Source organism: Motacilla alba, chromosome 4, assembly GCF_015832195.1.
Source record: "Motacilla alba alba isolate MOTALB_02 chromosome 4, Motacilla_alba_V1.0_pri, whole genome shotgun sequence".
NCBI lineage: Eukaryota > Metazoa > Chordata > Aves > Passeriformes > Motacillidae > Motacilla > Motacilla alba.
The window spans coordinates 58,959,945-58,986,179 of record NC_052019.1 but is presented as its reverse complement, the minus strand read 5'-3'; the positions used below and the strand labels follow the sequence as shown (position 1 = coordinate 58,986,179).

Sequence of the window (26,235 nt, the reverse complement as noted above, 5' to 3'; positions counted from 1 at the left end):
TCTTTGACCCAGGAGACCAGGGAAAGAGGAATACTGGAAGGAAGACTTCCCCTTGACTGGGAAGAATTGGGTTAAAGAACACCTACATAAATTTGGCGTCCACATGGATGAGTCCTGGTGGGATGCATACACACATGCTGCGAGAGCTGATGGACACCACAGTAAGGCTGCTCACAATCCTCTCTGGTGATCAAAAGAGGTGCCTGATGAAGAAAGCAAATGTCTCTCCAGTTGCCAAAAAGGGCTAGAAGCTGGACCCAGGGTACTACTGGCCAGTCAGTCTTACCTCAATACCTGGGAAAGTGATGGAACAGTTAATTCTGGAGGCCATCTCTGTACACATTAATGACAAGAAGGGGATCGGGGTAGCCAATGTGGATTCATTAAAGGTAAATTACGCTTGACCAACCTGATTGCCTTTTGTGATGAAACAACTGCCTGGACAGACAAGGGGACAGCAGTGGACATTGTCTAACTCGACTTCAGCCAGAGTTTTGACACCATCTCTCACAACATTCTCAGAGGCAAACTAAGGAAGTGTGGGCTGGATGAGTGGACAGTCAGGTGGATTGAGCCGAATGACCGATCTCAGAGGGTCATAATCAGTGGCACAGGGTCCAGTTGGAAGCCTGTCCATAGTGGTGTCCCCAGCGGTTCAATACTGGGCCCAGTATTGTTTAACCTACTCACCAATGACTTGGACAACAGGGCAGAGGCCTCCTCAGCAAGTTCACTGATGACACAAAGCTGAGAGGAGTGACTGATACCTCAGAGGGATGTGCAGCCCTTCAGAAGGACCTCAGCAGTTTGGAGAGATGGGCAGAGAAGAACTGTCTGAAATTCAACAAAGGCAAGTGCAGAGTCCTGCTCCTAGCACCAGCACAGGCTGGGGCCAGCCTCTTGAGAAGCAGCTCTGTGGAAAAGGACCTGGGGATCCTGGTGGACAACAGGCTTTCCATGAGCCAGAAGTAAGTCCTTGTACCCAAGAAGGCCAATGGTGTCCTGGGGAACATTAGGAGAAGCATTGCCATCAGACTGAGGGAGGTGATCCTGCCGCTCTGCTCAGCCCTAGTGAGGCCTTACCTGGAGTGCTGTGTCCAGTCCTGGGCTCCTCAGGACAAGAGGGACACGGAACTCCTGGAGTGGGTCCAGTGGAGAGCAAGAAAGATGATTAAGGCTGTGTCTGTTCAACCTCAAGAGGACATGACTGAGAGGAGACCTCATCAGTGTCTGCCAGTATCTGAAGGAGGGATGCCAGGAGGATGGACCAGGCTCTGCTCAGTGGTGCTGGGCAACAGGGCAAGAGGAATGGGCAGAAACTGATGCACAGGAAGTTCCACCTGAACATGAGGAAGAACTTCTTTACTGTGCAGGCACTGAAACCGATTGTCCAGAGAGGGTGTGGACATGAATATCTCACTGGAGATATTAATCATCAAGGACCGTGTGCTCTGGCATGACCCTGCTTGAGCAGGAAGGTTGGACCACTGTGGTCCCATCCAAACCTAACTAATCATTCTGTGATTCTGTGATTTTGAGTGGACCCTGGAGGTCAGACCCCTTTCCCATTCCCGTTCCGCTCTGGGGCCCAGCAGTGGGACTTGCTCCCTGCCCTGCCCTCAGGGACATGTGATGATCTCATAAACTGACTCCCTGTTTTCCCTAAACAGAGCTCACAGCCCTGGTGTAAAACGTCAGAGAGCTAATGCTCAGGAGTGAAGTTATTTCTGTCAGCTAAAACCTGCCCAATCCACTTTGTCGGTTCAAGGAGAAAGTAAATATGAGAAAACTATCAAGTTTTAAGTGAAGCATTGTGAAGTAGTGGAGCATAACTGCACAAACCTTGTTTTCAGCAGTAGATTGGATTATCTGTATAGTGTACCATAAATGGGTTAGAAGTACAAGCAGGAGATGCCCTGATGTTTTTTCATACCATTCTTCCAACATCTTCTTTTTTTTTTCCTGTAAATCATGTGTCAGGAAATCTTTGACAAACATTATTTCCATACTTAAATTGAGCAATGAATTGAAACTCACAAAAGAAAAGGGGAAGAGAATATATTCTATAGATGTGCCTTTTAAATTGCTTTATCTATTGATAGTTTTGTCCCATGCAAAATGCAATTTCAACAATATAGAAAGCACAGACTGAAAACTGAGCCCTAATTAAATCAGTAATCTTTCATTATTTCATGTGAACAATGCAAGTCTAAACTGATCTTTCCACAGAAAAATTAAATCAAGTTCCATGTGAAAGTCTGCCATTTCAAATATATTTCATATCCCGTGTTCCTAAGAGGTTTGGGTTGCACAGAGGAGGACTGTGAGCTGTGAGAAACCTTCCCCAGAAGCAGCATTCCCATCTCCCCATCTCATCAATGCCCACCACGAAGGTGGGGATCTCCTCAGGTTTTCCAAATGTAGTATCAGAGTAATATCCCATGAATACATGAGTGACTTCTCTGTAAGAGATGTAACTGCAGCCCGTGCTAAGTTCACTAATAGGTCTCTTTGGACGTATAGTTAAAGTGGAACAAATTTAAAAGCTGCTGGCTGATTGTGAAATTCAGCTGCATGTGCTCAGGGAGTGGGTACTGCCCCCCCACTGTGCTTTAGTGATGGTGCTTGCACACGGCAGGGGCTGGGATGTCATCTGCAAATATATCCCCTGCTCTAAAGCCACAGGGAGACCCAGCATCCAAACTTACTGCCGAGCTGCAGGGAGAGCCCTCCCTCAAATTCAGCTGCAGTTTCTGAACACAAATTGTCCCATCAGCTGGGACATGCAGGTGTCACCCATAAATATCAGAGACTTTCCTGGTAGGTCAGAGAACACCTTTCAGGAGTATGTCCCAGCAATCCTAGAGGGAAGTGGAACATTGATACCTATTGCTTCAGGTAATTTGAATTCCAGGTTACTACCCCTGCAAGGCATCCTACCACCAGCAGGATGTCAGCGCCAGCAACAGACATCTATGCCTGCCGAGGCTACGAAGTGGCTCTTCTGCAGTACTTGTAATCTGAAAATTGCAACTGCCTGTGCCTGTTGCACGTAATCATTTTTGCCAGTGACATGGCTATTCCTATTGTTGGTGAGGAAACAGAGCAGTGGCAGTGCAGCCGGATGGCAGAGCCAGAAGCCCCACAGCTGCCGCCCTTCCCGCTCCTCTGCTAACAGAGCACTTCCACACGGATGCCAGGCAAGGGGAAAACCACAGAGAGACCCAGAGATGTGCATTAACAAACTTCAGCAGCTGAGTCTCAAAATCACCCAAGCACACTTGCCTTGCTAATCCACAATTTATGATTCTGAAGTAAAAGATGATGATGACGGCAAAGAAGGGGGAGTTCACAAATCACAAACCAATTTGTGTTGTTTCTGCAACACTGCAAAAGTGTGACTCATGAATATCCTAATGAAATTGCAATGAGAGTTTTGGCACCGTTTCATCACCTCAACTAGATTAGGGAGCAATCACACTGTGGGTTTAGATGTCTTTGGGAGCTGCTGGGGAGGGGGGAAATAGATCTGCAATATTTATTTATAATTCAACAAAAATTGCACCACCTCTACCATAAAATAACAATAATGACTGTGAATTGCCAAGAAATGGTTTTTGAGTAAGCAAAGGGCTTGTTGGTAAGACCACTTCCCATGCTGCTACACTGGTACAAGAGTCTCCTCTCACAAAGGAGAGTGGTGCTGTAGTACAGTCACCCTCAGCAGGAGCAAGAGGAATCTCAGAAGGAAGCACAGGTATAGAAATAAGACCACAGATCAGATTGCTTATTCCTGTGAATAATACCACTGTGATGAAATATTTCCTTGTGCTATTTCAAGTGAAATGGGAAATGCAAAAGGTGCATTTCCTGCAGCAACCTTCTGGAGTTTTGTGCCAGTCTCTACCAGCCTCTCTTCTTGCTTTTTCATGGGCAGTGATAACCTCTCGGTGGAGCTGATCCTATAATTAGATTAACTCTTTTATTTCTGAGGCATGCATGAGCCAGGTAAGAAAGACTTTGACTTTGGGATACTTTTTTTTAAAATCTTAGTGCCTGCAGCTGTCATCATGATTAGAGAATGCACAGAATGGGACGGTGCTGATATATACCAAATGAGGATCTTTTTCCCAAGAGGCTTCTGCAGTGACATTTCCAGCAGTGATGGCTAGTTCAAAAGAAACTTCAGAAATGGACAAGCACCAAGCCCATGACCTCTGATGGAAAATTGCATGCAGTTTTTAAGGATCCCTGTGCACTGATTAGTTCAGGGTTTTACACACGCAGCATGGGGCTATAAAAACAAATGGCATTGCTGTCGTATGGGAAGGGGGAAAGAAATTCCTCAGACCTGATACAGAAGAAGGTACCAATGCATGAAAAGGTGTGTAAGGCACCATAATCCTCTCTGAGAGTCATTTACCTGTTTGATACTGATAGGGATCTGGGACGTCTAGTACTATCACCCTTGCTGGTTTATTTACTAACCATCATAGTTATTCTTTTCATTACCTCCACAGTGTAATGGTTATTTTATGAAGGCTCATTAAATTTAATGAGACACCACCAGATTTTATTGCCTTCTAATAAAATGGGTAGGGGGAGCTATTTTCTTTCTGATTCATGCAGCTCCAGAGTACCTTAAAATAGACAGGTATTCATCTGGGTTATGAGCAGGGCCCCTGACATTCTTTCTGCTGGTGTCCTTGGGGAAAGTCAGCAATTAACAGCTATTCAAATAAAGATGTGTACAGGGATATGCCTGGATAGGTAAAGGTTTATTTTACATACACAACTATTTTATATATTTATACATACATATATATGTATATTGGACCTGGGAACTTTTTTTTTCCCAATGGAAGATATTTTTACCAAAATAGAAGGGTATTGTTGGAGTATCTGGTCAGGAGCTTGTCAGCTCCCAGGAAAAGACAATTGCCAAGGTCCTCAGCAGGTGACCTGACTAAGCAAGGATAGTTTTTCCTAGCAGAGAATCAGATTCATGACTGCTTTGCTTAATTATTGATTTATTGCACAGTTGTCCATTGTAAGTATATTTTTTTTTCCTTTTTTTTTTTTGTAATTGTGGGAGGTAAATCTTGGAAAATTTTGCGAAAAAAATGCCTAAACCCCAGAAAGAAACCAAGCAACAGTCTTCTATAAATATTTCCTTCTCAAGAAGATGGATCATAGAGCTCCTCTTCCAGTGGGATATTGAACCGGGAGTACCATGTCACTTAAATAAGAAAAAAGCCAAACCCCAAAAAAACTGAAGTGAGCTTCTTTATAAGCTTATTGATAAGCTAAGATGACTGGAAAGGCAAAGTCCAGTGAAGGTGCAATCCATGGCTTGTGTCTGCATCACCTGCACTACAGGGAAAACAGAAGGTGGGGCAAGTGCTCATTTGGATTAATCCTGATGGAAGTATTGGGGAAGAATTTGGCTGGCCCAGTCAGCAGCTAGCTCTGGTCTGCAAAAGGTCTCGAGGTAAGATGAGAGACTCAGGGTAGTTGTGGGGGGAGAGCATGAAGAAACAGTGATGTAGCATGCAGGGATAGAAGGACACCAGCAGCACGTTCCAATCATACTGTTTTGATAATGTAACATGTAACATAAAATACTGTTTTAATAAAGCAATAAATTTAAAAATACAGGGCAAACCCCAAAATGCTACAAGAGCAAGTCTCTCTCCTACTGATGTTTTATGCTGTAGTTTGAAGCTGTGAGAGTCAGAAACCACCATATCAAGAAAAAAGAATACATACATAAAATAGCTTGGAATTTGGTGATTGTGTTGTAACTTAAGTAACAGAACAACCAGATTTAGGAATTGAAGGCTCTCTAAAAAATATGTAGTGATACAGCCTTGCTGCCTCCCAAGTGAGCAGTCCAAGGGAATGAAACTCTTCCATATAAAACTGGTTGAATTATTCAATATAGATAAATTATCCAATAAATGTAGCCCTTTCAGTGATCATAAATAACTAACAATCCAATCCTGATCTCAGTAGATGTTTTTGGTACCCAGAGGTATGTGAAGAAGGGGCTATTTCCAAGCTTGTTTCTTGTGAGGGTACCTCACTAGGAATGGTTGTGCCATTCACAGTCTCTTCTTTTAAGATGAAAATAACATTAGTGACCGGTGCTGCAACCTGATAATCCAGGGTTTTCATTGTTTTGTCTGGCACATAAGCTCCCCAGCTCTCTCTTCTTCACTTCTTTGCCCTGGTGACTTGCCTGGTGCTCCAACTTGCCTGTGTCTCAGTATCTCCCAGCCCTCAGGTGGCTTGCCTTTCCTGGTGACTCCAGTCACACTTCCATGGCAAGTCAGAGTGGGGGCTTTAGAGTATGTCCTAGTGGTCTTGGGCAATTGTTTTGGTGAAATGGTCATAGTGGGAGCATAAGCCAGGAGCATTATCCCTGCAAGTCAGTGATTCAGTGATTCATCCGATACCTGTAGTTTAATAATCAATACTTCTAGCCTGATGTTGATTTTATGTGTTGAACCGATTAGGAATTTTCAGTACAGTGCAGGATTTTGCTGGAAAAAATATCTGCCAAGCCACATTTTTCTCCTAGGAACCATAGTTTGGGTTACGTTCTCCCATAGAAAGTGTCTATGAAGGAGATTGGAACTATGCGTCCAGTTTGGGAAGACATATGGGATAAGAATCTTGTTCAGCTAGAGGCCCATCAGAGAGGGTATTTTGCTAAAAAAGGATACCTGACCTCTCTGCTCAGCTCTGATGTAGTTGCTGACTCAAAGCTGAACAGCTCCATCAAGAGAGAAGTCCACACCAGAGTATCCTGCAGCCCAGCAGCCAGGGCACTGCATGGGAGAAAGGAGACACAGGTAGAGGTCTTTGCTTTCCCTCAGAAGGGATAATGCAGTTCAAACCAAGGTCTCTCATTTCCATGGTCTCTTCTATCTGGATTTTTTTGAAAAAAAATCTGGATTTTTCGAGTGCAGGGTGCAAAGCATTATGAAAGCTCACAAACACTTACCAGATCAGGAGCTACCTTTCCATTTGGTTCAGCACTCCTAAGCAAAGTATTGTGGAGTTTTCCAAACAAGGCTTGTTGTCTCTGTGAGCTGATAATATCAGTCCAGGGAAAGAGCCTCACCATCGATGAGTCCTGCTGACTTCAATGATCGCACCTCTGGCGTGCACGTTTGGACACTGAGGCTGGTGTTCCTCAGAGCAGAGCAGAGCAACTCTGGGCTCTCTGTGAGGGGACAGAGGAAAGAGTAGCAGGAAACCCAGATGCCCAATCTTGCAAAAAAAAAAAAAAAAAGAGTTCAAACAAACCAAGAGCTGTATTTATGCCTTGCCAGTGTAACTCCTGTAACTTGATTTGTGGAACTGACAGCAAGATTTCGTCTCTGATACATACCCTATATCTTTATCATAAAGGGAGCAGTTAAGAGGTGTGTAAAAAACTGTCTGTCCTCATTAAAGTTGAATATAGTCTATTTTTGCTTTAATGTAGTGATCTAATTAACCTTTAGCCAGAATTAAAATGACCTTGAATTGGCCTTGTGACCTCCAGTGCTTAATGTTGTTAACTTTAAACAAGCTTTTTGGGGTGGTCAGAAGCAGCATCTGTTAAAATGGCCAAAAGGTCGAATCCATTTACTTAAATACACCTCCTGCATGCATCGCTGGTGGGTGTGCTGCCTGCAATTATAAAGGGGATAGAACATCTACCTTTGAGGCGAAAGGGTAGTTTATCTACGAGAAACCATGTGAGGAGGGTGAAAAATGGCTCTGAAGATGTGTTTTCGCCATCTCGTTTTATTTTCTTCAGCAGTAAGCCTCTTCGGGTTTCACTTTTAAGTTCTGCTATGTGCAAATGGTTTCAGTGTGGAAAATGCTGCTGCCCAGTGGGCTCTGCAGCTGAGATTTCTGTTTGCAGAGGAACGTGTGGGGCCGGTGGACACTCATCTGGGGCAGGAGGTACCAGGTGTAGCAGCAATGTCACATTTTGGGCTGAGGTTTATGTTACATTGGAGTCCGAGAAATACATGTTCATGTTTTTAAAAAAGAAGGAGATGCTCAGTGTCTAAGAAGTAGATGCCCAGCAGACTTCCTGGACCACAAGGTCATTGGAGGAAATTACTTTAAAAAAAACCAAAACCAAACTGCGCTGTCAGGACAAGGAATTTCAAAGGCAGCATGTAAGGATTTAGATGAGAACAATATGTTCAGGCGCCTCCTCTGACGGTTATTAAGGCGCCGGGACGTTTTGTACAGAAGTCGTTTTGGCTCTTGGCGTCGTGCACGGCCCCGCGTGTGGCGATGCCAGGGCCGGTCGGGGGTGGGGACCCCGCCGCCCCCGTAGTGCCCACGGGGTCATCTTTCCCGTCACCGGGACAGCGACACTACTGTAAGTAACGCTGTCGGTGTTGCTGCCGCCGTCCCGATGCCCGGAGCTTTTCCCGAGGCTGCTCTTTCCTTCCCTGCGCAGCGCCGGCCCTCGCACGCCGGCTGTTCGCAGTGTATCATAGTACATTAACATTTGTAATGCGGCGATTATTTTACATAATCGATATCATCAAGTTCCTTTTCTTGGGAACCCTCGTGTTTATTTACACTTATTCCACACACGTCAGTTCCCATCAGGAGCAAAACCGATTTTCTTGTCCTACATCTGCTCTCGGGATAACCTTAACTCGCCGTAAATCTATCGGCGCTCCCGTTGCCGTGAGCCCGGTGTGATGGGAGGGCGTGGGAGCGCCGCGGCTCCTCCGGCCCGAAACTGGCCCGGAGCGCAGCCGGACGGTAGGGAACGGGGCGGCTGCGGTATTTGTTGTTGTTGTTATTGTTTATTGTTGTTTATTTTTGCTGCAGTTTCTGTTTATGGCGTGATGCATTTGAGCCCAAACACATTAGGTGCACTATTCATTGGGTACATTTGTCAGAACATGCATGTGTATAAAGAACTAATGATCCATATTAAATTAATGACGCTATAAAAAAGAAAAATACCCCATACATGCAGTTTATGACGGCAACTCCCGACTTTGATAAACCATCGAAAAGACTTAATCAGATGAAGCATTGGACTGTTCCGTCTCCAAAATTACATTTCTCGAAATGTGCTTGTACACAATGTTGGTTTTATTAAAACAAATTAATTCAGTCATTAAGGAATCATACGGCAAGTGTCTCATAAGTCAGGACCTCCAGTGTAACAAATTGATTAAATGACTGTGTAATAGTCTCTTTAAACAAATCTAGTGTAACAAGTTAATAGATCTGCTCAATTACCATGCTGGGGTGATGAGGATGTGGGCAACTCTCTCGTTAAACCCGGGATAGGCTTGGGGGGTGCGGAAGGGGGCGGTGCAGAGGTGCGTTCCCGTGGGCCAGGGCTGCGCTCCCGCAGTCCCGGCCAGGGAGGGACCGTGGAAGGTGCCGGAGCTGGAGCCAGAGCCGGAGCCGGGCGGGAATGGCTGCGGGCTCTGGGCAGGGCCGCCCCACCATCGCGCCGGCGGTCTCCTCTTGACGCCCCAGAGCCGGGGGCGCGGGCGGAAAATCTATTACCCCGCTGCCATTTTGTTAAGTGTTTGCTCCCCGTTGTGACCCTGCCACTTTATCTGTTGATTTTTATTTTCTGAGTGCATGTTGCCCATATGTTACTCTAATAGTTGCTATAATTCTTGAGCAATAGGGCTCATATTTTATTGAGCTGAATTAAAAAGAATGCACTTTAATAAAAAACCCGAGCAATAGCTAATGGCTTGACATTGATGTATTTGCATAAAGATGAATTATATGGGCTCGCTTGACACGACTTTTAATAAATGATCGAGGACGTTATTGCAGGCACGCACTTGTGTGTACGGAAGCGGGTTATTGCCGCGGGGCCGGTGCCAGGCGCTCCCCGCAACCCTCCGGCTCCGGAGGGCAGCGCGGGCACCCACCGGCCCCGCCGAGCGCCACCCGCAAGCCCCGGACCTCCGGGCAAGGCTTGAACCCCCGGGGGATGCGGAGAGGCGCGGTGCTGCCTGCTCGTGCCCTCGTATCAGTAACTTTATCTTTGACAACCACGTTCGGGGGGCGCGGAGCCGCTGCCGGGAGCGCGGTGCGGGCTCGGTGCGGGTGCAGTGTGGGGCGCCCGCTGCTCCTCCCCGGCAGATGTTTGCATCCCTCAGAGAGAGACTTGCAACCGCTGTTGGAGACAGCTGGCAAACGCCGCCAGAAACGCGTATCTGGGAAATACCTATCGGTGCAGAAGGTAAAGGCGGAGCTGCAATTAGGAGGGAGCAGTTCATCTCACTTTTTAATTTGCGGCTAGCGACGCCGGCTCTGAGCGGTGGATCCTGCAGCAAGCGCCTCTCCCAGCGGTCCCTCTCCCCGCGGCCGCGACACGGGAAGGGACTCGGAGTGTCTGGGCCGGGGGTGAAAGCCCATCACCCTCATTTTAACCCCCGGGTTCTCAGGCTTGAGGGACGACTCATGTCCCGAGGGAAGGGGTGCCTAAAGCAAAGCCTCGAGGCGGCTGGCAGGGATACAACAAAAGTCTTGTACGAAATAACATCACGGCAGCAAAGGGAGGGAGAGCGGAGGAAAGACAGTGTGTGTGTTGTATGGGAAGCGTTAAAAATTAATAGCTCTGAGAAGTGATGAGCGATAACGGGATTTCAGGAGCTCATCACAGGAGACCACACGCGAGGGAAAGGGCGGGAAAAGCCATCGCTCGCTGAAATGGTCGCGCTGTCCCGCGTGGCTGTCGGTTTGGGCATCCCTCTGGCAGGGTGTAGGCATTGCCTTCCTTGCTGCCTGCGCCGGGGGCTCTGGGTGGGAGTTGCTGTCGGAACGAGAGGGCCCGAAGGCCTCGGGGCTGTGACAGCGCTGGTGTAGGGCCTTGTCGGGGACCGGGTGACAGCGGCCTACGTACTGAGCTTCCCCCCAGCGCACACGCCCCGAGTAGAGCGTCCCCTTCGCTACCCCTCGGAGAGCGAGGAGTTCTTCCTTTTCCCCCTCCCAGCGGCCACTCCCGCCCGCCCGCCGGCCGTGGGCTTCCCCTTGCAACCTGTGTCCTGCCTGTGGCACTGCGTCCCGCGTCCATATGTCCACATCCATATGCATGCGTCCCGCAGGCAGCGGCTGCCGGCCGGCAGTGGGGTGCGGGCGATGAGTTGGCCCCCGGCTCCTCTTTTGCTTCCCGAACCTCCCCTGCCTCCCTCCCTCCATCCCTGCCCGCAGTCTCGTGGTGCCCACGGCTGTTGCAGGGCGTGGAGTGGGGCCGGCTCCTAGGGCTCTTCTACGAGAAAGAAAAAGTTTTTCCTCTGTCCGTGGTGACGCTCGCTTGGGCTGGAGACGGACCGCAGCGGGTTCTTTTTGCGAAGAACCTCGACAAAGCAGAGAAAAAAAAGGAAAAGTAGGGAGGATGCTTCGGGCACTCTGGGATTGCACAGCCGGGAACTTCTCCCGCGATATCTTCTGCACCCCAGAGAAGGCACATGACAAGGACCGAGGCAGGGTAAACCCAGCCGCCTCTATTTCCCCTGAGCCGGGAAATCCCAGAAACAGCTGGTTTTATTTCCGCTGAGCCGGGAAGTCCCGCACACGGAAGGAAGTGGGGTTTAAAACCGAGGGCTCTGTGACAGAAGGAAAGGAAAGCCAAAAGCTGGGCGCGAAGGGAGTTATCGGGAGCAGCCTGCGGTAGTCTCTCACCGCTTAGGCAGGGGCCTTCCTGCCCAGCTCCGCGGCAGCGCAGCCGGCGCCTGCCGCTCCCCACGCGTGTGCGCAGCTGTTTACTCCCCACGGGCGTTTCGGCCCGGGCACGAGCTAGAGGCGGCTGCCGGGGAGCGGCTCCGCCGGCCCCGTTCCCTATGGACGTGTTTCTGCAGCACTTTTTAAATGTCGTTTTCCCGGAGTTTGTACCGTTCCGTCGCAAATTCCTGCCTGCCTGAAGGACTGAGCCGAAACTGCGGCTGATCTCGGCCAGGCCCCCGCGCACGGGGGGAACCTCGCGCCCCGTGAAGCCAGCTGACATTTGTCTTTTAATTGTTCGCCGTGCTGTCCGTGGCAGCGATCCAGAAATTAGCTATTGAATCTCTTCCTAAAAAGTCCTTTCCTGGAGGAGAAGGAGCCCAGCCGGCTTTGGCTTCCAAAACATGTCCCGAAAAGGGGACCGTGAGCTCGTGTGAATCCCCTGCTCTTTCTTCCAGCGCCCCAGACAAAACCAGCCTAACCAAGCGGACAGCGTTGGGCTCTTTTCCCTGCGATTCCACTTTGACGGTGCCAACTGCAACTGGTGGCCAGCTGGGTCTCTGTGCAGAAGTAAATTAACTGGAAAGCCTCAGTCGGTGCTGCGGTGAACTGGAAAAGGGGCCGGAGACCGCCGGAGCACTCGCGGCAGCCTGGGGGCACTCGGGAGGGTGCGGGCAGGGGCCGGGGCCGGGCTGCTGGGGAGCGGGGCCGGCGGAGTAGCCGCTTGGGAAAGGGGCTGAGGGTGTGCGGGCGGAGACCCCCAGCCGGCTCCGACAGGTCCTCACCCCGGTGATCCGGACCCCGCGGTATTTTGATTTCCCGCCCGCCGCCTCGCGAAACCCGCGGGGATATCGGAACGGCGTGAGCCGGCAGGGCCAAGTCAGCTCTCTGGGAAACGACTGCCCTTTCCCTTCCTACCTTTACAACTAGTCGGGAAAGGTGGGGGTGGGGGCGGGAGTGTCGGTGGACGATGGGCAGCCCCCGGTACCCCGGCCAGGGAGAGACGGGGCAGCCGCGCCGAGGCAGCCGCCGAGCGCCGGGCTCGTTCCCTACTCCCGGCCCCGGCATTGTGTAAGCCGAAAGAGGAATAAAACCCTGCTCTACCTTTTTTCTTTTTTTTTTTTTTTTTTTGTCTGTTTAGAAAATTATTCCCAAATATATTTATTTATTTCTTTATTTCCTCCAGAATAGCTGGCCCTTTTTCTCTCTCATATCAGCGATTCTGTTTGCTCTGCTGATCCTTGGGAAGGGAAGAAAAAAAAAAAAAAAAAAAAAAAAGCAAGCGATTGTTTCTGGATTGTTCAGATATGGAAATGGCCATGTCAGATAATGAGTTTCAATTTGTATTGGGTCTATTTGTTCTAGACACTTAGCCGGGCTATTATTTTAGCCACTGTTTTCTTCTTGGAAAGCGGTTTATTTCTCGTATTAATGGTAACACTCTGCCGTTAATAAAACCCTGCGTCGCCCGCCTCTGAGAAAGTTGAAACAGCCTAATTTACGCTGAGCCGAGCCTCTCCAGTGGTCGGGTGGAAACTACCTGCCCTCTCACGTCCCCAAACAACCAACGGCTTATTTTATTTGTATCTTTCTTGAACTCCGACAGCAAAATAGTCGACTTCAAATCTTTAAAAAAAAAAAAAAAGCGCTCAAACAACAAAAGTCTTCAAACAAACCAAACAACAACAAAAACCCTACTACTAAGAATCAACAAAAGACCATGAAAATTATCTCTTCTCTTTTTTCCCTCCCCCTATACCGTGGTTTCATTATTTAATCTCTGATAAAATGATATTATCTGTACCCTTTAGTGAAGGCATCAGACGTCTTTAAACTTGTTTAATTGATTTATCATTTTGTTGTTTTGTTTGGTTTTTTTTTAACAGAAAGTGCATTACATTTAAATGGTCTTGCAAAGGGTTTTTCTTCTCTTTACAAACCGAATTATTTTTAATATAAATTAATAAATGTTAAGATGCTATATCACGATATATCATCGTTATTAGCTTAAAAAAAAAAAACAAAAACAATTTACATTCTCTAGTATTCCGTATGATACAAAAGAAAACACACTTTAAATTCAAATACAGCAACTAAATGAATTTTATACTTTGACTGACAGTGGTTGTGACAATTCCCACCAGCTACTTTTTCAACGCGCGGTTGATTGGAAACGGTGTAAATGAAAGCAAACTCTGTCCCTCCGCCCTCTCCCCCCCGCCCCCCCCCCCCGCCCCCTTGCACAACGACCGCAACAGAAAGTGTTCCAAAAATACTGATAAATAGCACGCGGGGCCGCTGCAGTTTCGCCCGACGGAGGGACTGGCGGCGGGCAGCCACGGCGGCTTTTTTCCTCGGCGGCCCCGCTGCCGCCGTCTCGGGGGCTCCTGCGGTGCCCCCGGTGCTGCCGGAGAGCGTGGGGCGGGCAGGACGGCTGCGCCCTCAGCCCCCGCTGTACAAAAAAAAAAAAAAAAAAAAAACAAAAAGAAAAAAAAAAAAAAGAATGTATATTACATTTTAAATATTCACAGTAAGGAACGCCTATGGTCGCGGTGACTCACGGTTTATTTACAAAGAGCCGGCAAAGACGCGGCCGCCGCACGGCCGGGAGCGGAGCCGGGGGTCGGGCCAGCCCCCGCCGCTCCTCTCCGCCCGCCACCCTACAACAACGCGCGGCGCGGGGGACCGGGCGCGCCCGCCGGGGCCCGCTGCCGGCAGTCCTCTCTGCTCTCCCTCCGGCGTCTCCTCCTCCTCCTGGGCGTCTAGAAAAATAGATCTGTACATCTCCGAAAGCGGCGGCGGGCGAAGCAGGCTAGACGGAGGCCTCCCCCTCCGAGGGATGCAGCAATAGCCCGCCGCCCCCCGGCTTGTGTTTCTTCAGAAGTTGCGTTATCTTCTCATCGTCCGAATTGGGGTCCAGGGGCTTGTTGTAGTCATCGTCCTCGTCCTCGTTTTCCGAGGCGCCCTTCAGCCGCTCCGTCTCCGAGTCCTGCTTCTTCTTTGCCGTCGCCATCTCCGCCGCGTGCTTCTTCCGCCACTTGGTCCGTCGGTTCTGGAACCAGACCTGTCCCCGCCGCCACCGTCACCATCACCGGCGCGGCCACCAGCGGCGGCTAGACCGGTCCGCTCCCACCCCGCTGCCCTGTCAGTCCCCATCCCCGGCGTGCGGCAGCGATTTCCGCTTCGCCGCCCTTTAGGCAATTTCCCCACAACGAAAGCAGCCGATCTGTGCGGTACCGCGCTCCCGGCAGCCGCCGACACCCGGCCCGGAGCGGGGCCCCCCCAGCGTGGGCCAACAGCCGTCCCCAGCTCCCCCGAGGCTCGCGTCGGGCTCGGGCCGCTCTCTGCCATCCTGCCTGGGGCGGGGGAACACACATTTGGGGCTGATTCCTTTCCCAGCCCCCCTGCCCCGCCAGATGTATTTACTCTCCGGCAGGGCGCTGCCAGAGAAGGGGGGCATTTTCATTGTAGAAGCTGCAATAATTTATTCGCAGCCATCGGGACGTATTTGCTGTGACAAAGGAGGCTCTGCAGATCAGACTGAAAGCGTGAGCACCGCCGAGGGGCCCCTCTCGCCCAGTCCACCAAGCAAACGCCTCTGCATGTTCTCGGGGAGCTCAGCCCGCTCACCCAACCCCTCACACCTCCGCTTTGCCCCAAGCACAGCGTTTTTAACCAAAACGTGAGAGTGTGGGTGCGGCAGTGCGACACCCTAACATCACCCTTTCCCCAGCTTTCCCAGAGCGCTGGCCACCCACATGGTGTTCAGAGCTCCTCAGTCTTGCTTGGGTTTGTTTGGTTCAATTTGATTGGTTTTTAAAATGTTTTAAAACAACCTTCTCGGCCCCGCAGTAAGGCAATAAGGGGGACAAATGCCGGTGGTTGCCGGGGGAAGCCCTCGCCCTGTGCCCGCGGGCTCGGCCACGCCAGCCCGCAGCATCTCCGGCTGCTTCAGACGGGACCCCGTTTCCGCAGTGGGGCCCTTTTGTTCCCCGCTCCTCCAGCCCCGCACCACTCGGTGCGTGAGCCGTTGCTCTCACCTTTACTTGGCTCTCCGTCATCCCCAGGGAATAGGCCAGCCGGGCTCGCTCCGGGCCCGCCAGGTATTTCGTCTGTTCAAAAGTCTTTTCCAGAGCGAAAATCTGCTGGCCAGAAAAAGTGGGTCTTGTATGTTTTCTCTTTCCGTCCTTATCCAGCAAAATTGAGCCTTGATCTGGCGAAGGGAGGGGGGGAGAGAAAGGGAAGGCAGGGACAGACAAGTTAATCTACGGATTTGGGAAAGCGCTTCACTCTCAAGCGGCCCCAGGGGACGGAGGGGTCTCTACGCGGGGGGTGCGTGTGTAAGAATACAACTGCCTCAGCCAAGCTACGGCTCTGGCCTTTCGGCTCTCCCTGATTATTTTTCCTTAAAGGATCAAAAATCTGAGCGGGCAAATGATATTTTTTTCTAAAAAAGCCACGGGCGGTGCGAGCGGGTGGTAGCAGAATGTCCTGCTCGGGGAAAGTTTGTGCGCGCCCCTAAAGCCAACCCCGGCCCCAGCAGAGTCCCCAGCAGCGACAGCGGCAGCGCGGCCGATTTCCCCTCGGAGGGCTTCGCTTTTCGCCGGCGATAATGGGCGACATATTACAGAGTTTTGCGCTGACCGAGGGGACGGAGAAAGCAAAACGAACTTAAGAAATGAAAACAAAAGAAATCGAGGCAAAGGCAGCCCCCTCGGCTACGGCCGGGCCCTGGGTGGAAGGGCAGGAGGGTCTCACAGCGATGCCGGGGCGCGGGGACTCCCTAGCACGGGGAGTGGACTCCCACCGGTGTCCCCGCGCCCTCTCCCCCCTGCTGCCCCGCGACGCTGGGTACTCACGGGGGGCGCAGGCGAGGCGGGCGTCCCTCCACGGCGGGCTCTGCATCACCCCCGGCCAGAAGATAGGCGTCCGGCCGGGCAGCTCGGCCAGCGGCTTGGGGTAGCGCCCGGCGGCCACGGCGGCGGCGGCGGCGGCGGCCCCAGGGCTGAAGTAGAGGGCGGGAGGCGGCGGCGGCGGAGGGCTGAGGCTGCCGAAGCGGGGCAGCCCGGCCAGCAGCCCGGCGGGCGCCGCCGAGGAAGCGGAGGGCGAGGCGGAGGCGAGCGCGGCGCCCGGCAGGGGCATGGAGGGCCGGCTGAGGATGTCGTTGATGCCGTGCGGGGTGGCGGCCGAGAGCTGCGGCGGGGCCGTGCCCAGCGCCGAGAGCCCGCCCGCGGCGGCGGCGGAGGCGGCGGGCGCCTTGAGGCCGGGGGAGCCGAGCGGCGGCGAGGGCGAGGCGGAGGCGGGCGAGGCGGAGGCGGAGGAGGAGGAGGCGGGCCCGGCGGGCAGGGGGTACGCGGGGTACAGCGGCGCCTTCATCTCGGCCATGCTGTGCAGGGCGGCCAGCGGCGGGCTGCCCAGCAGGAAGGCGCCCTGCCGGGGCGCGCCGTCCATCTGCCCCAGCGCCAGCATCCCCGTGCCACCGCCGGCCCGGGGCGGGGGGCCCGGACGGCCCCTAGCGCCGCGGGGCCCCGGCGGCCGGCCCGGGGGTGCCGCCCGCACCGGCGACGCGCATCCAACCCGCGGGGGCCGCCGCCTCTAGCAGGGAGCCACACGCGGCGGCCCCGCCGTCCCGCCGGGCATCGAGGCTGCGCCTCGGCGGACGCTCCCGGGGCGGAAAGCGGCGGTGCTGTCGGACGACGGCTGTACGCGTGTCTGCGCAGCGGCCGTGCGCCTACGCTGATAGACCGCCGCTCCCGCTGCCCGCCGGCGGCCGGGGGCTCACAGCGGCGAGGGGCCTGCGTTCGCCGTCCCTGCCTCGTCCCCGGCGCCCCGCATCCCTCCCGGCGCGGTTCTTGCCGGCTGCTGTCGGGGCTGCGGGCGCGGCTCGGTGCGCACTGCCGCGCCGCCCCGCTCCCTGCCTCCTTTAGCGGGGGCACGGCCGGCAGCGGGCGCGGCGGCGGCGGCGGCGGCGGGGCGGGGGCGGGGCAGCAGCCGGCCCTGCCCACCCGCGCCTCGCCCGCCCTGCCACCAACTTCGGGCTCGCCCGGCTTCCCTCTCCTCTCTTCTGCCGGCTTTTCTTCTATTTTCCCCTCTTCTCCTTTTCCACTCTCTTTTTTCTTCTTTTTCCTTCCACTTTTCTTTTCCCTCTTTCCTCTTCTTTATCTTTTCCATTTTCCTCTCTTTTTCCTCTCTTTCCTTTCCCTTTTCCTTTCCTTTTACTTTTCCCTTTTGTTTACTCTTTTTCCTCTCCACCTTCTTCTCCCTCTTTTTCTCCTTTTTGCTTTCCTTTTTTGCCTCTCATTTTTCTCCTTTTTTCTTTTCTTTCTTGCTTTCCTTTTTCTTTTCTCTTTCACGTTTTATTTTTATTTTTAATTGTAATCTATTTTTCTATATTTTCTTTATTTTTCCTTTACTTTCTCATTTCCTTTCCTTTTTCATTTTCTCTCTCCTTCTCTTTTTTCCCCCTCTCTCATTTAATTCCTCTGTTTCCGCCCATCATTTTATCGATCCGTATCTTTCTTTCTTTTTCTTTCTTTCTTTTTCTTTCTCTTTCTTTCTTTCTTTCTTTCTTTCTTTCTTTCTTTCTTTCTTTCTTTCTTTCTTTCTTTCTTTCTTTCTTTCTTTCTTTCTTTCTTTCTTTCTTTCTTCCTTTCTTCCTTTCTTCCTTTCTTCCTTTCTTCCTTTCTTCCTTTCTTCCTTCCTTCCTTCCTTCCTTCCTTCCTTCCTTCCTTCCTTTCTTCCTTTCTTCCTTTCCTCCTTTCCTTTCTTTCCTCCTTTCTTTCCTCCTTTCTTTCCTCCTTTCTTTCTTTCTTTCCCTCTTTCTTTCCTCCTTTCCCTCTTTCTTTCTTTCTTCCTTTCCCTCTTTCTTTATCTTTCTCTCTCTCCTTTTCCTTTTCTCTCTCTGTGCCTTGGGAGCGACTCCAGAGAGCAGAGTCGCCCGAGTCCCGGTCGGGCCGGGCCTGCTCCGGCGTTTCCTCGAGATGCGGGTGGTGTGAACTGACTCGGCCCTTCCCGCACGCCTCTGGACCGTGTGGATCCTCTCTGTCCCCGCTGGAACCGGGTCTTGGTCCCGCCGGCCCGGGCACTGCCCGGTGCTGTACACCCGAAGCTCCCGGTAACAGCGAGCCCCCTGGACACTTGTGCCCAGCGCCCCCGGCTGCTCACGGCAATTCCCGTAGACTAAGGCTGAAAGGGGAAAAAAAAAATCCAATTTGTCCCCTAAAGAGCATTCCACGGAAGAGTGATGCAAAACCACCCTGAATAATTTTCACCCTGTGCTGTCTGTGCCCGTGTGTTGTACCTGTGGGGAATTCTATTTTCCTCCAGCGTGGAAAAACGGGATGATGTGAAAATTAGTTTTATTTTAGTTACGAATCTTAGCTGAAGCAGAGGCATGTTGGTCCTCTACCTGCAACGATGTTTCCTTCTATTTCTAAATAATCCCTTATTGCTCTGAATTGTTTTAGTTTAAATTATAAACCCGCTGAATACACTTGGAGAAAGGGCGCATAGGATCTTGACTCGCCTTAACTTTGGCACAGCCACACGAAGGGCACCTCCGGGAAGCTCGAGTTAAATCTCCGAGCCTGAATTGCTTTTTTCTTTGTCCTCTTGTCACTTAGCAAATATTCTAAAACAAACAATTAAAAAAAAAAAAAAAAGTGCTCTCCTGCTGCTTGCAGAGGACCCAGCGAGCGCTCGGCCGCGGCAGCCCCGCACAGCCTGCCCCGCACAGCCGGCCCCGCAGCCCCGGCCGCGCCCAGCCTCAGCTCCGGCAGCGGTCGTGGGGAGGGGGGAGCCGCCTCTCAAAGAGATCCATTTGCATTTGAATTAGGGGGGGAGAGAAATGCTAAACCGCTTTTGTAAGTGCTGAGGCAGGCGCGGAGCGGCCCCGCTGCGTGTCCAACACCCAGGGGAGCCTCTTTTCCTCCCTCCTGCAGAGGAGACGGTGCGGGGGCAGGGGCTCTCCCCCGGTCCGGACTCACTGCCTCCCTCCTCGCAGCGCCCCGAGGGAACTCTGTCAGGGCTGGGCACCGGCAGCGGCGGCAACTTCGGCCGCGGGTCTGCGCTGGCGCGGGGGGAAGCGGGCCCTGAGCAGCGCGGTCCTGCCGGGCCGGCCCGAGCTGCGGTACCGCCCGGGGCTATGCGGGCAGCAGGCGCTGCCAGCCCTGCGCTCGGCCCGACGGTACCGGCGGTACCGGCCCTTTCCCCTCGCTCGCACCTCTTTCCCGGCCCGGCCGGGAGTTCGCCGCCCGGTGCCTCTCGGCTTGTTTTCTAGCGGAAGCAAAACAAAACAATCCCTCCAGCACGAGAGCTTTTCCTCCTTTTCTACCGTAAGAAAATGATGGCATATTGGAAAAACGGGCGTTTATTTGGGGGTCTCCTCGTGCAAGTTCTTCCCTAAAGATAGCATCGCGGGTGGGATGGCGCCAATAGGGCTGCCCCTGCATGAGAAACGGATTCAAAAGCAGATACCAGGATTACCTACTCTCTGTCTTTAACAACCGAAATATTCGAAAATATTAATATTTGTTTCCTTTTCCATACGCAGCTTATGTTTTCCCTAAGCTAGGGCAATCAGTCCCTAAGCTAAAGTAGTGAGGCAAAGTAACTCAGGAGGCAGCCGGGGCTGGGCTGGTCTGCGCCGCTCAGCAGCTGAGCAGCGGGTGGGGGTGAAACCCACCCCAGCAACAAACTTCACTAACAGGGTAAGCAAGCCGCAGTCTGGAAACACCGCAGTCGAAGTACTCCTTGAGCAGATGGGGTTACTGACCGGACCCGCTGCAGCCGGGGCTGCTCACCAATACCCGGCTGCATTTCACCAATTCCACGGGGTCTCATCGTGAGCGCTTCGCAGCTTCAAACAGAGCAACGACCGAGTCCAATAATGGAAGAGTGAACAGCCGCCGGGGCGAGCGCGGGGCGCGGGAGGAGCGGAGGAGCGAGCGGCCGGGTCAGCGGAGAGCAGGGCCGAGCGGCGAGCCAGAGCACGCAGAGCCGCGAGAGGACAGCCGCCTCAGAATGCCATCGGGACATCGGGGAAGCAGCCCCTCAGAGCCCGGGGGTAGCAGGGACGGTGGGGTCCCGGGCTGCGAGGGGAGGGGGCTGGGGGCAGGGCTGAAGTACCATGGGGAGCCCTCCGTGGGAGGAAGTAAAGAAGACGTGTGAATGAATTCACAGGTACACAGAAGAAGCGTTGTCAGAAAAAAAAAAAAAAAAAAAAAAAAAGCTGTTTTGCTCGTTCGAGGCATAGGAAGTACGAGTGATGGAGCAGCTATGCCTCCAAAATTCACTTCGACCGGAATGGTCCCAGCGTATGTAAAAGGGAAAAAAAAAAGCCCAACCAAACCATAAGGACATCTAAAATTAAAAGGTCGAACGTGCTTTGGCATTGCAGGGTCAGATGTTCTTCAAGCTGACGAGACAGAACCCGCAGTGCAGCATCGTGCCACCCGTGGGTCCAGCTGCCCGCGGGGTGCTGCCCTCGAGGGAAGGGCTGCTCTGCCCCACAGAGCTCTTCCAGCCCCCAACAGCAGAGACAGTGACCCCCACCTTGCCCAGCTTTTTCCCTTATAAGTCATCGTGGCTGTGAGAGGAGCCTGTCTGAACTAAACGAAGCAGTCACTTTATTTAGCAAAAAAAAAAAAATATTTTGCCACCACCATATGTTCCTCATTGCAAGCAAGCAGCCGATTACTTTCCTAAAGTGGTAGGTAGGTCTATAGACACCTTTTTGTTGTAGCAGCACTGTAAAGCCACTGAATCATTTGTTGTCTGCCCTACATCGTGGGAAGGAGCTGAGCCAGGAAAGCATAATGTTCTTCTGGGCGCTAATTCGAGCTCTTAATCAAGATCTGATTACCAAAAAGGAAGACAGAGCATAAAAACGCTATAAAGATTGAATTTTTTTTCTATCTTGGCCATAACTCACCCCACAAATGTGTCCATTATGACATTCTCTCTAGCAGGAAAATTGTGATGTTGTTGCAAGATTCCCTATAGCAGAGCTGCTGCCAATGATGATGAATAATCTCGGTCCATATGCTAGCTCTATACATCTCTACAGCACCAGCCTGCTCTCATCCTCTTTCTGCTTTCTCGAAAACACAGAATATTTGAAGAACAGTAAAAGTTAATTAAAAATAGTTAATAGGTTAATCAGACTTGGTGTTATATTTATCTAATGCAGAGCACTGATTCTTTAGTGATGTAGCCTGAGGCGTTATCACGAGCCAAGAAAATGAATCAGACATTTAATGGAGATGTGGAAACGGAAATTTCTTGTAAGACTACAAAATCGGACGCCGATAATACACTAAAATAGAATAAAATTATCATTAAAATTCCACGCATGAAATGCCATCCTGTGTCCTCTTGCTAGGCGATAAACTGAGACAAAGCTGGCCAGAAAATTTTTCAGGAGACGGGCCTTTGGGTACATCTCACCTGCTTTTTAGCATTCTTGTTCCAGAGTGTCTGCCCGCAGACCTCTGGTGACAGCTTAGGTCAGAGGCGTCACTTCGCGGGAGACCCCACTGCGGACTCCCTGGGTTGCTCTTCGGAGTGCCAAGGACCATGAAACGCTGCCAGCTCTCTCTGGGGATGTGCTGGAGTCGCCCTCGCACTGGCATCGCTCTGGGTTACTTACTTGTTCTGACCGCGCAGGAATGGTTTGTGCGGGGAGCGGCTTTCCCTCTCCAGCCGGTGGAGGATGCTGCGAGCTCTGCCTTCCTTCCCCGGGGGCTTCCAGTCACTTCTGAGGACACGCTCCCGTCACTTCGCCGCGCTAACGCTGTGTTCCGTGCATTCTGTCCGAATTTCTCTTTGCATTTACACTGAAGCGTATCCAGAGTAACTGGGAGCGGAGGCTGAGACTGAGTGGGAACAGGACACGGTCGTTGCCTTTCAAAAACAGTTGCAAAGTGGAGGGTGTTGCAGGCTGCTGCCTGCACTCACCTCTGTTACCACTTCAATTTTTCTTTTGCTTTTCTTAAGTGAAATGCTCAAGCATTTTCCGTGTCCTCAGGAAGGCAAAATATTTTTCTTGTTTCTGGAACATTGAGAATATTTGCTGCTGAAGCGTAGTAGTTACTTTTACTTTTGATTTGTGATCGTTGGTTCAGCCTGACCCCTGCTGGGGGAAGCCAGGAGGAGAGGATTACAAGTGCAGAGTGTCTATCCACCGGTTCACCGGTGACCATTCCTGGCACAATCCTGCTCCGAGCCCATGTCCCACCCCAGGCCTATGCTCTGCTCAGGCTCTGCCCACACTGCACGCTCCCCTCTGGGCAGTACAAGCCTCACCTGAAGTTTGTCCAGCATCCACCTCCAGAACCTGTCACCGCCTCCACTGTTACACTGCATTGTAGAAACATCACATACTGATTTAATATGGCCACAGGGGTCTGCTGCAGGTGCACCCACCCCTCTGCTGCCATCCTGGCCCCAAAGCTCTGATAGCAACGGCCCTGTGGCAATACTAATTACCAGCCCTTTGTCCATCCTAATTAGTGCACAACAGATTTCTCAACATTCCCATATTTGTGTATTCCCATGTGGTGCTACTGAACATTGCAGCCAGCACAGATGTGCCCATGATGTGACCTGGCACTCAGACAAGGCACTTCCCTCTAACTTGCTAAGGACTGAAGTCTTTGTGGTAGGGATGGCCCTTCTCTCCATCTGGGAGCAGCAGCAATGTGCTGCCTCTGCACACCTCAGTCTGTGGTGTGATGGCTGGTGAGAGGCTTCCTTCCTTTCCAGATGGGAATTCTGTGGGTACTGGAGGCATGTAGCTGATCAGCCCCAGTCAAGGAAACTATTTTGTAAACCTGCTGTTAACAGTGATGCCAAAGTGTACCTGCCATAGGCCAGGTGTGCAACAGCAGGGCCGAGAAACACTGGTGCTCCATCTTCTTCATTCATCTTTGCCTAAGGGCTGTGAAGGTGCTACTCTTCCAAAGTTACCTTCCTTTTCCCCTCCAGTGTACATTGCTGCACAGAAACTTCCCACTCTGCAGTGTGTGTGCACATGAGATGTGGATAAAGACATCAGTTTAAATCCAACAGAAGTTCACCCATCATCCCCCAGCCCTGGCTGATCAGCTGAGCCTCCCAAGCGCTTGCAGGGCAGTGAGTGCCCCCACAACTGTTGGATATGGATCCAGGCACTGCCCTGGCATCCATGTGTGGGATTTCTTGATGTGGATAACCAAATATACTGTATGGCTAAAACTAATGTCTGGCTTTATTTCAGTTCCACATTAGCAGCAAAAACGTGTGGAAATCTAATTGGCAAAGCTGGAGCTTTCATGCAGTTTCTTCCACTCTGTGAGACAAATATATGTACACTAGGCCATCGCTGCTATTGATCTTTAAGCAGCCCCGCCATGAAAATCAGCAGTGAGAGCTTTGCTCAGGAATTGTTGGCACAGGGTGGTCCAGTGTCAGGGAACTGAAAATCATTAAACTCGTGATCTAAATGGGGGTGGGAGGGGGAAAGCAGTGGTGGTGGCTATCATTGGGTGCATAATTTTATGAATTTTAGAAAATCATATTTCAGCATTTTCCATCACAACAAAGGCTGCCAGGGCCTTGTTGACGAGCAGATTCAACCCAAAGGACGAAGAAAACCACTGATAGCTGTATACTTCGTACCGCGACTTCGTTTAAGAAAAGATCTTGCTTTCTCCGTTTCAGTTTCAGTGTCACCCAAACGAGCCGAGAGATATCGGCGGTGCGAGGAGCACTGGGAGCTCGGGGAGCAGGGCTGGGACTCGGGGCGGCTCGGGGAGCGTCCGGCGATGCGGGGCTGGCTCCCGGCGCTCCGTGCTCGCTCCGGCAGCTCCACCTAGCGAGGAGCGCTCGTGGAAACCACAGGAAGGTACAAATCCATTTGTGCAGTCAGGAAGGAGAGGGTGCATGTGCCTGCCCCATGCCAGTGGAGGCTGTTGTGCATAATGGAAGGGGCAAGAGCATCTTCCCGCATGGGTGAGGGTTGGAGCTTCCACTGTTGCTTTTGGTGAGTAGAGAATTCCTGCCTTTGGGACTTCCTGCAGCAGAACAGCCTGGCAGTACACTGAGCAGCAGGAAAGAGTTACTTCCCTCCCTTCCCTCCCTCCCTCCGACTTGCGATGCCATCCAGCCCTGCAAGCTCCAGCTCACTGGCCCCAACAACAGCATGGGGGTTTGTTAAAGGTAATTGTGAGTGCTGTGCCATAGACCGAGGAGATGCGGTGGCTTCTCTCAGGCTCCACCCCATTCTCTGGCAGAGAAGATGAAGTGCTACACACGACAGGGGCAGCAGGCTCACAGCTGGGGAAGATCCTGTGCAGGGAAGCACAGGATGGCTGGACCTGCTCTCCAGAGGTGTGAGGGAGCTGCTGAGGAAGCAGGAAAACCACTGGTCAGATTTTTCTGTAAGAAGCTGAATCCCTGGGGGAACTGTTCAGTGTTTTAGGGTTTTTTCCCCCCCTTACTTTTCCCTCTCTAGTGAAGGATCAGAAATGTAGACCACTAAAAAGCCTGCATCCAGAAAGGGCAATTTCCCACTGTGAGAGTTTGAATCCCAGTTCTTGCCTCAGTTTGCAGTGGTAATGTCAAGAACTCCTGGGATAAAGCATACTGCTGTTTCTTGCCCAACAGAGGAAACTGTCATTTTTCTATGTGTTTCTCAGTCCTCTGTATCAGCTCCTGCTCTGATTACATTCACACTTTCCTTTTCATCTCTCACAACCAGTGATGCCAAGTCATGTTGTGCAGCTTGCACGAACCTCTAGTGGCAATGGGGACAGGACAGCAGGGAATTCTTGTCTGTAATAAGATATCCAGGTAATTTCTTCCAGTACTGTCTTTGGCTAAGTGTCATGAGGGCACAAAGGATGCTGTTCAGAAAGCACTGTGCTGGTACAGCAGCTGGTTAAAACTGAGTCTTCTTGTGCTGGCAAACAGGGAATTTCTTTAGTTTGCAATCACAAGTAAAAAAATTACCTGGATCAAAGAGTGAGTGAGCCTGACTATATGGGCTTCTTTTTCTTGTTTTGGCTTTACACTGCAGGATTTAGGTAAGCAGACATTTGTCTGGCACAACAATAGAAGCAGTAGAAAGCCACTTGCTATTGTTGCTTTCCATTCCCATTTAGGATCCTGCTCGTCTGTCAGTAGCTGACTGAGGACCAGCTAGTTTGGTCACAGCCCCCAAAAGAGCTAAAAATGCTAAAAAGCAGAACTGATTCCTCTTTTGAGCAACTACTACCCATTCCTCCTGGTGTTACAAACCCCTCCTTCATTGTGATCAAGGCAGACAGCCAGACAGACAGGGCTGGGGGACAGACAGCACAGATGGAGCCCAGATACCTTTGCCCATTTAGCACACAGAACAAGTCTCTAGAAGAAGCTTTCCAGGATCAAGTGCTTTCCCAATAAATCTGACATTTTTGGGTAAGGAAAAGAGGAATAAGAGGAACTTCCTGGGAGCTGTTTCTGCATGTGCTGGTGACTTAGGGAGAA

General features: G+C 51.6%; 1 protein-coding gene across 1 annotated transcript; it reads right to left on the bottom strand.

Moving 5' to 3' along the window:
• Positions 1-14,216: 14,216 nt before the first annotated feature.
• On the bottom strand, positions 14,217-17,849 carry NKX6-1 (NK6 homeobox 1). The gene is made up of 3 exons (XM_038135712.1): positions 16,587-17,849; positions 15,768-15,940; positions 14,217-14,791 (listed from the first exon to the last, which is right to left on the bottom strand). Exons 1-3 carry the CDS (start codon positions 17,194-17,196, stop codon positions 14,540-14,542), a joined length of 1,035 nt encoding a protein of 344 aa, XP_037991640.1. The 5' UTR covers positions 17,197-17,849; the 3' UTR covers positions 14,217-14,539.
• Between the last annotated feature and the right edge of the window lie 8,386 nt (positions 17,850-26,235).